Source organism: Papio anubis, chromosome 9, assembly GCF_008728515.1.
Source record: "Papio anubis isolate 15944 chromosome 9, Panubis1.0, whole genome shotgun sequence".
Classification (NCBI taxonomy): Eukaryota; Metazoa; Chordata; class Mammalia; order Primates; family Cercopithecidae; genus Papio; species Papio anubis.
The window spans coordinates 14,628,643-14,639,003 of NC_044984.1; the positions used below are offsets into that span (position 1 = coordinate 14,628,643).

The 10,361-nt window shown below is 40.6% G+C and overlaps 1 protein-coding gene across 2 annotated transcripts in view; it reads left to right on the forward strand.

Moving 5' to 3' along the window:
• PTPRO (protein tyrosine phosphatase receptor type O) overlaps nucleotides 1-6,373 on the forward strand; it is a 276,025-nt gene extending 269,652 nt beyond the window's left edge. The window contains exons 26-27 of one of the 2 annotated variants that reach the window (XM_021922078.2): nucleotides 2,964-3,084; nucleotides 4,121-6,373. In XM_021922078.2, the coding sequence (XP_021777770.2) occupies nucleotides 2,964-3,068 (105 nt within the window). In that variant the 3' untranslated portion in view covers nucleotides 3,069-3,084; nucleotides 4,121-6,373. The remainder of the gene's footprint in view (nucleotides 1-2,963; nucleotides 3,085-4,120) is intronic. The other variant, XM_021922076.2, reaches the window with a different exon arrangement.
• The last annotated feature ends 3,988 nt before the right edge of the window (nucleotides 6,374-10,361 follow it).

Here is a 10,361-nt window from a genome sequence, read left to right on the forward strand (position 1 = left end):
ATGTATCCTCCTAGAGTACTCCTTTGACACTAATGCTTTTCAAGAGAATGAAATGATTCTTCAGTTGAGCTTTGTTTATATGTATATAATCAACCCACGTAGACCATATTTCCTCCCATCACTGGTATCTAATTTTCCAGCCTTCTCTACATTGCCTTGATTCCACCACTCCACCTCACCCAAAAAATTGCAGAAGCAGCTCATAGGATGAGCCATATCTCCAGGTGCATATATCAGGGTCATTGCAACATGCTGCCTGGACTGCACTGTGACCTGCCCTCTTCCTCTTCCTCACCTGACCAGACACGCTCCATGGGCTTCTTCACACAAATAGAGGCGTATTTAGAAAGAATGCCAGACCCTGCGGGGAGGCCCGAGTCTCCACTTTACTGCTGCACAAGTCATGTCACCTCTCAAGGCTCCCATTTCTCTTCTGTAAAACACGAATGATAACTTTCGCTCATTTTTGTAAAGTAGACATGATGGGAAATAATATAACCTAGATAAGTGCTTTGAAACTGTGAAGTGTCACTTACGAATGATGTTCTCCTCTCTTCTATTTTTACCGAATATTTTGTTTGGTTTTCCCCTAATACCCTTCCCTGGAGGTCAGCTGGGGCTTTGCTTTGAGCAGCCTCTCCTCCTGATCTGCAGTTTGGATTTCTCAGGGACTTTCAAGGACGAGTCTCTCCAAGTATTTATTTACTTTCCTTGTGGTCTTTTTGTTTGGTTGTTTTTGTTTTGATACAAAATGTAGCCACTAAGTAGATGCAGATTGAAAGTCCAGGCAATCTCTGGTCTTATGTATTCCCTGTGTTGACATAACACCAGAAACAATGGATTGGGTGTCCATGTGTGATGACCACAAGTGGTAGCTCAGCCACCAATACCATCACCACAAAAGGGAATACGTTTTCTCCAAACCGTGTTGAAAAATACAGGTTATCAACCCCGTGATGTTTGAAATATTAATTTTATTTTTTGTATGAAGTTGTTACACAGGAGGCTTCTTAAAATCCTATGGATATCTTGACTGGATCTTATTTAAATGTTATTTCTAGTGGTATTACTTATAGAGAAACTCTGGGAAACAAAGAAAAAGGAGGAACACTATGAAATTACCCTTCCTTCTTGGCAGAAAGAAAATTTTGGTGATTTTATCTTGGCTTTCATTCAAGTATAACTTTTATATGATTGTGCTCATATGTATATATGTATACGTATGTATATATATGTATTACTTTACATTCTATTTACATTCTAGTTTCTCATTTAGGATTTTACTATGTAGCCTGTATGGTAACAAAAATTACCTAAAACTCTATAAATCTCATTTTAAGGACAGACTAATGTTTCATTATAGACACACTATTGCATACTTAAACCAATCTCCTTTTTATAGAACATTAAATTGGATTATTTCCCACTTTTTACTATTATCTGTGTCCATACCATTATTAGCACTTTATTAATTCTGCCTGCACAAATAATAGGTAAAATGGACTGCCTCAACAAACTTGTCATCATTAAATATTATTCTTTTCCTGGCCGGGCGCGGTGGCTCAAGCCTGTAATCCCAGCACTTTGGGAGGCCAAGACGGGCAGATCACGAGGTCAGGAGATCGAGACCATCCTGGCTAACACGGTGAAACCCCGTCTCTACTAAAAAATACAAAAAAAAAAACTAGCTGGGCGAGGTGGCAGGCGCCTGTAGTCCCAGCTACTTGGGAGGCTGAGGCAGGAGAATGGTGTAAACCCGTGAGGCGGAGCTTGCAGTGAGCTGAGATCCGGGCACTGCACTCCAGCCGGGGCGACAGAGCGAGACTCCGTCTCAAAAAAAAAAAAAAAATTATTCTTTTCCTTTTAGCTTTGTCCACTACATAGATAGAAAATAATGATTTCAATTTACTTTTTATTACTTGACTACTTTTGGCATATTTTAATATTTCCTCAGTTTACTTCAAAAATCATTTAATAAGCACAAGCTAAGTGCTAGGCATTAGGAATAAAAATACATAGTTTCTAACTTCCAGGGAATATTTGGCCTAGTGGCTGATGTCCTTTACTTATTTGTCTATTTGTATGTTACTGATTTGGATGACTTTATCACAAAAATAAAGGTATCAATATTCTGTCATAATTCTAGAAAATATTTTTCTCTCCCAGTTTCTGGTTTACCCTATGTTTTATTCTTTTTAACTTTTTTAAACATACAGTAGATTGAGATTTTTATTTGTAATTTATTCTACTGCTCTTAATTTTAGAAATTCCTTTCCTAAAGCAATCAGAAATTAACCAATATTTTCCTCTATATTTTTAATGACAATTTATTAAATTACTTGGAATTTACTTTGGTATATGATAAGGGGATATCCTTTTTTTTTTTTTTCCAAAATAGCCCTGTAATTTGATTGAATATTCATTTCCTTTAACATTAATAATGATCTAATGTACAGCATGGTGAACATAGTTCATAATACCACATTGTATACTTGGAATTTGCTAGGAAAGTAAATCTTAAGTGTTCTCACCACACACACACACACACACAAATATATATACACATATATATACACACACACACATATATAAAAACATATATATAATCTGGGGTGATGAATGTGTTAACTAGCTTGATTGTGGTAATCATTTCATAATATATATGTATATCAAATCATCACATTGTACACCTTAAATATATATAATTTTTATTATACTGCAATAAAGTTAGGGGGAAAAATTCCACTTTTTAAAAAAAAACCATGATGTTCTAAGCTCTATTATTAATCAGAATACTTTTACAGTTGTTTCTTTTGGATTTGCTAGTTATAAAACTGTATCTCTGTAAATAATGAAAATGGTTTCCTTTAACACCAGATCTTGATCATTAAAACTGTCATAGTATAAAATATTATGTCTTTCCACATATCTGCTCTGAAACCTGTTTTTGTCTTTTGTTCCAGGAACAGTACATTTTTATCCATCAGTGTGTGCAACTGATGTGGATGAAGAAGAAGCAGCAGTTCTGCATCAGTGATGTCATATACGAGAATGTTAGCAAGTCCTAGTTCAGAATCCGGAGCAGTAAGTGGAGAAGAGCTCACCACAAGTGCTTGGTCTTAGAACTATTAGAGGGGGTCGTGATGGATGGGACAAAAGACAGCAGTAGCCATTTGTATTGACTCTGTCTTCACATGAGTATTGCTTCCCAGCTCCTGGCCACACATGGGTGGTCACAGGGAGAAACAAGTACTGTAGCAGATCTTTGAGTTTCAATGCGGCTTGGTTGGTGTTAGCAACAAACAGGAGTTTCTGCACCTCATGATGACTTCACCTCCGTTCCCTCTATTCAGAACCCTAAATTATTCTGTTATTGGATCTGTGCCTGTAATATCAGGATACTACCATCCAAATCTATCTAAATATCTTGTGCAAATATTTTATTGATTACAAGGGCTGTATAAGGGGTTACCAAAAAGACATGAGCTGGATTGGACACTCCTAAAACCAAAAACAGCAGTGACAATAGAGTCTCAGGATAGTCTCAGGATAGCCTGAAAATGCCTTGATCTCTCCTATTATGTGAGCCCTTCCTTGAGCTTCATGAAGGCACTTGTAACATATTCAATGCCTTGTACTCCAATTTTGACTAGGAGATCAGATTTTGGAGGTATAAGTAATATTGGCTGAGGTAACAGTAATCTGCCCATTTAGTTCAGTAAACAGACTGTAGAGTGTCTGACTATACTGGGGGAAGAGGAGCAAATGACAGGGTAGGGAGAGGACAGTGGTGCATGATGGGAGAATCATGAAAGTCTGGGAAGCATATGGACCAGTGGGCAGCAGGATAGGATTAGCGCTGCACCTGTACATCCATCAAGAGAGACAGAGCACACAATGGAACAGGAAGGATAAAAAATAAAGAAAGAGAGAAACAAATTTTCTGGGAGAGGGAAAGACATTCAGACCCACAGAAAGGTGGCAGCACACAGAGAAAGATGCACAGATCAACCCACATCTGCATGGGTTGTGAGATTGAGCATAGTGAGAGCAGTTGTGGAGCAGGAGAAGGTTGCCGTGACACCAGGCTGCTTACTGTCTTTCTCTGTCTCATTCACAGGAGAGGACATGATGTGCACCCATCCTCCCTTGCTTCCAGATTGTTTTAGGGGGCCCTGATAGTCATCATTCTAAAAAGAGGCCCTGCTTTGTACTATGTGGCCAAGGAGATAATTTATCTCACAGAAGCACCGGGAAGACTTAGCCTTAAAGAGCCTACAGTGTCTTTTTGGACTCTTTCACTTCGGGACATTTAATAATGGACCAAATTCAATAGAACACCAGGAAGGTCAAGACGCTCTCCAAAGGGCAGGAAGTACGGCACTTCCGAACAGTTTCGTTGGCCCTTTGCTGGTTGGGCTGAGTTTTTTATTTTTAAGTGTTTGTTTTTAAGTGCAATAATTTTTGTATGTGTGTGATTCTTATCAGAAAGTTGAATTGTTTTCTGCCTACACCATTCATCAACCCCATTACCCAGGAAGGAATAGGCATTGTTAGCATCAGATTATACCTCATTATTCAAAGGAGGCATGGCCACACAAGAAGAAATGGTCATTCTGCTTCAAGGACATTGAGCCAGCACTATCTGTACTCCAACATTACTGAATCTGGAGTGGGGAGGTTGGACACCGAAGAAAGGGGTTCTACCCACAGATCAACTGTGTAATCTTTTCCTATTCCAAATATGAAAAGCTATAATTCAACTTCAAAGTAGAGTAGAAAAAAACTTGTCTTAACTGTTCTAGTTCTTGATGGTTTTCTTCCTTATTAACAGTTGGTGTTTCTTCCTTGGCCCTTTTGGACTAATGTTACTGTCCAGGTTCTTTCTCGAGAAACCACATCTGGTTCAGAAGAGTGTCAAGTCGGACTCTAAACTCCGTTGCTGTCTGAGCAATCTTGGTGCCTAGACTTTGCATTCCTTGTTCTGTTGACCTGCATACATGTGAGAGCTATTTCTTTAAGAACTATATAGGCTGTGAAAACGCACTTTCTTTCCCCCAAAGAGCTGGGAATTTATGAAGTTATGGCAATGAACTGCAGCATGCTGGGACAATTATTTGACTCCATTTTTTTTGGTAATATTGTCAAATGTCTCTGTGGATTCTGACAGAGATTTCTCTTTGTTTTGTTATTCTTTTGGTTGTCAGTTTCATTTTAACGAGTGTAACTAGTAACATTTTATTCTTTGGATTTTGTATAATTACAGTACATGATTGTGTATTGTGACATGAATGCTGTCAAAATGACATTGATGGCATTGTGAAACCTGTTACTTTGTGTCACTTCCTGATAAATAAGAGGTGATGACATGGATATACAACAGAAAACACTCTGATTTGAAAGTAAGCACAAACTGGCTGCTTCCCCGTGGCAACTGTGGCTGTTGTGAGCCTCCATGTGTGTGCTTCCAGAAGGCCTTGCTCCTCTTCGTGCACCTGACACTGCCCCTTCCCCTGGCTTCCCTCCATCCTTGATCATCTTCATGAAGCCACAGATAGAAGATCAGCTTAATATTTTATCAGTGACCTCAGTGATGGTGAAGGATGCCAAATGAACAGCTCTGCACCCCACCGTCTCTCGTCACTGAGAAGGCTTGGCCATGGCAGACCTTGGCAGAGTTTCTTGCGAGATCTGGCCAGTGAGTCTTAGTTTCACCTTGCAGGGTGAATGGCAGAGGATGCCTATACCCTGCAGGTTAACAGCTTGGGCTCCTCAGGGATTGTCAGTTCCTACTCACCTTCCTGCTCCCACCTCCTCCTCTTCTTCTCACCCCCCACTCCTTTATTTCCCTTTTTGGACATTTTAATAACATATCGCACCACGCTCGGGAACAAACATGGTTAATGAAAGGTGGCAAAGGGATGTGTGACATTCTTAGATTTTCACACATGGACAGTCAGGAGTGAAATGTGCAACCTTGGAAGAGCTGATACAATGTATGGTAAGCTGAAATACATTTCCAACACTGCAGCTCAGAGCGTACAGGAGTCTTGCAGCCTGGAACATTGCTTCCTATGAAACAAAGCACTTCATAAATATTTTATGTTTTTCTTGAGCACCCCGTCAAGGTAGGGATCGAATAGTGCCCGATCAATTTTCCCAAAAGGAAGGAGGAAGTATCCAGAGTTTAGACTGAAGGCTCATAGTCAAAACTACAGGAAGGTCACACTGTTCACTGGACCACTGTTGCTCCTCAGTTTGTAGAGCTTACGATGGAAAAGGCATCAGTCTATCAAAATGCTTGATTAATCCCGATAATGACTTTGGAATTATCTCTCCTGGGTCTCAGTTAATAAACTGAAGAATGACCTAATCATAGCTAGAAACAGGTATAAGAAGTATCGGATATGATAATTGACCCAAAGGTGCTTTGTGTCTTGTTCTGTCGTGTATGTTCCATAAAGCTACTCTAACCAGCTCTGTTTCCACACTAGGACCCAACTTTCAGCATTCAGGAGGGAGGGTTCCAGAGCCTCTGCATTATTAATTAGGGTTTTTAAAATTCATTTGAGTAGCGCTTTGTTCCAAAAGAACACAGGGCCCTTAGCGCATGCGTTCACAATAGCCTGTATGGCACACAAAAAGATCTAAAAACTTGAGCATTACAAAACATTTCACTTTGAGTGCTATTTTTTTTTTTTTTTTTTTGAGACAGAGTCTCTCTCTGTTGCCCAGGCTGGGGTGTAATGGCACAATGGCGTGATCTTGGCTTACTGCAGCCTCCACCTCCCGAGTTCAAGTGATTCTTCTGCCTCAGCCTCCTGAGTAGCTGAGATTACAGGTGCGCACCACAATGCCCAGCTAAATTTTTGTATTTTTAGTAGAAACGGGGTTTCACCATGTTGGCCTGGCTGGTCTCAAACTCCTCACCTCAGATGACCCACCCACCTCGGCCTCCCAAAGTGCTGGAATTACAGGTCTGAGCCACCATGCCAGGCCTTGAGTGCTATTGAGATCAAATTCCTTGGCTGCAAAAGATAATTTATGAAGTTAATTGAGAAACTACCATTAGGATCTAATTAATAAATGTAATAGTTGACACCATGATATCCATTACTTCATATGATGATTTTATCTAACTTGAAAAGAAAAGAGGGATGGATGACAGCATTTTTTGGAAAAGCATTTTAATTCAGGGTCTACAATTTCCCACTGTAAAGACAACATTGCCTCCAAAATGTAAAATTAGAAAAGTTACTACTTTTTTTTAAAATGTCAGATTTTATAATGTATCTCCTTTCCTAAAAACTGTTCCTACTCCCAAAAAGGTGACACAGCTCTCAAAGGAGGCTGTGGTGTCAACAGGCAAAGCAGGATCAGGGGCTTTGTTTTTGAATTTTTTGCAGGCCACTTGATAGCTGCTTGCTAGAGTATTAGCCAAGGAGTTAAAGTTACTGAGTCCAATCTCTATGAGCCAAAATTCTCCCTGCTTTCTAGCAAGGAGGCCTTCCTTTACACCTCAGGAAATGTCTGATGTAATGTGCTTCAAATAGCTGGCTTGCTTCCTAGCTCACAGATCTCTAGTCTGGTACTTGGCACAGGGATGAAGTCCAAGAGCCATGCCCATCATCGAATATAACATTCACTTTGGCCAAAGGGGTTATAAAGCAACAAAATATAACCTGCAAAACCTGCAAACTTCCGCCCCTGATTTTTCATAGCCTCATTTGGAACCATTTGAAGGAAGTTTCAGCTGTGACATCTCTGACCCCCGGCCTTCCAGAAGAGTAAGATTTTTGCTTTTAGTTTTATCTGGTGATTATCACAAGGCCTTTTCCTGGTGGGTCACTGGATTAAAGATGGAGTATAAGGTTTAGCTCTGGGAGTTGCATTAGAGGAGGAACATGAACAGACTGAAGGCTGTCCAGACATGGTCACCAGATCCACTGAAATGTGGGAAAATAACAGGTTATGTTAACAGAACCTGGGAAAACGGGGGCTATTAAATCTGGAGTAAAGGAAGTCATTTATTGAATCATTCAGTCAACAAACATGTGTTTATCTAATCATATTGGAGGAATCAATCAATCCATCCATCCATCTAAGATTTCTTGACCACTTGCAATATGCTAGGCCCTGTGGTAAGCAAAAATATGACGGCTTTTAAAAATAGGCTATATAATCAGTTTTAATACTGTTGTTGGAAGGTTCAAGAAAGCCTTAGTCAAGTCTTTTTCAACATTTTTACTTATATCTTCCACAACTTTGTCAATATATCTTCCGGACATACCCCCCAGCCATCATATTTAATGATGTTAAATGTTTTCCCCAATGGCTTATATAACAGAAACAACAAATATTCATTGTTTTTGTTACTCATAAACCACTAGAAACCCTGACATGATCGCTTTTGCTTGATAAGAATCATCAGACTAGTCCTGCACTCCTACTCATAACAAGACTCTCCTCAACCATATTCCTGGTGGATGGCTAAGTCTTTTCTACTGAACACTTTCAGAGGGAGGAATCGCTCCTAAGGTAACAAAGCATTTTTTCTTTTGTTTACACATCCAAGGACCTTACTGACATTAAGAATGTATGAGTCTGTGCCCCCCATGGGCATGGAAATCTACTTCCCCATCTTGGGAAAAAAAAAAAAAAACCGGTTCTGCGACTGCTTTGAATATCAGACTGGCTTCTCACTTGGCAGCAAAGGAGATGGCACTTATACCTGACTCAGGGAGCAATGGGAGTTTCTTTCTAATGTGTTAATCCCTTTATGTTCATATCCTCAACTTCAAAACATCATTAGGAGGTGAGAATACTCATTTACCAGGTGACGAAGTTGAGAGACAATAAGGTGAAGAGGCAGTGTAGTTAAATTACAACTACAGGGTTAGAAAGTGGCAGAAGCAGGATTCCAAGCCAGCTCTGCCCAGCCCTAAACCTTTTCCCTCACGACTTCATGCTGTTTCTCGTTCCTACTTGGCATGGATAAAGTGCAGTAGGACGGAATTAATAGCTTCATCTCCAGGTAATGTGTTTAATACAGAGGGGAGGCATTCAAGTTGAGAAATGGTAAATCCCTAATCTTCTAAGAAAATCATTGATTTATTGAACCTTTCATGCCAGGCACCGTAGAAGGGGCTATGGCTATGAAGATGGATGCAATGAGATTCTTGCTTCTAGTTTACATTCTAGTAGGGGAAATCAGAAGTAAAAATAAGGGCAACAAAGTGTAACAGACACCATGATAGAAACAAAAAGCATCCAATGTAGGTCCAAGGGAAGGACAGGTGATTTTTTTTTTTTTTCCTGGAAGGGTCAGGAAACACTATACTACTATATTAAAGGACTAATAACTATAGGGCCACATTAAGCAATACTAAAGAGGAACACTCATTGCTCATTCAGCAAACATGAAGCACCCGTGTGCATCAGTCACTGGGGCCCATATGGATGACCGCTCCTCCCACCCTGCCTCCTGAACCTGTTCTTCTTGGCACCTTCCAAAGGGACCATTTCTCTTAAGATGTCCACGAATAGCTCCAGCTCATGTATCACTCAGCAGAATCCACTGGATTTACTCTTACTGCAAACCTAACAGAGCATATTGGGACTACTTTTCAAGACCCTTTGCAGAGTTCTGGCCAATGGAAGGTGTGCTTCCTGGGACTCTGGACCATGAAAATTAACCAGGAGTGGCCGGGCGCGGTGATTCACGCCTGTAATCCCAGCATTTTGGGAGGCCAAGACGGGCAGATCACGAAGTCAGGAGATGGAGACCATCCCGACTAACACAGTGAAACCCCATCTCTACTAAAAATACAAAAAAAAATTAGCCAGGTGTGGTGGCGGGCACCTGTAGTCCCAGCTACTTGGGAGGCTGAGGCAGGAGAATGGCATGAACCTGGGAGGCAGAGCTTGCAGTGGGACAAGATTGCGCCACTGCACTCCAACCTGGGCGACAGAAAAAATAAAACAAAACAACAAAGAAAGAAAGAAAAGAAAATTATGCAGGAGCAACTTTCCATTCCACCCTCCCCTACCCACGTCTTTCTCCTCTCTCTCTCTCTCTCTCTCTCTCTCTCTCTCTCTCGGGGTGTGTGTGTGTATGCCTCTTTCTCTCTTTCCCTCCCCTCTACCCCAACACAGATGGCAGTGCCACAGGTAGGAGGACCCTGGGTCCCTGAATCACTACTTGGGGAGGGCATATCTGGCAGCATTGGTCCATTATGTGGTCAAGAAATAGATTTCTATTGCGTTGTCACTAAGGCTCGGTGATTGTCAGTTACAACAATCAACCTGTGCTTAACTAATATGGCAGCACAAGGATAACCTTTACAACGACGTTTCATCTA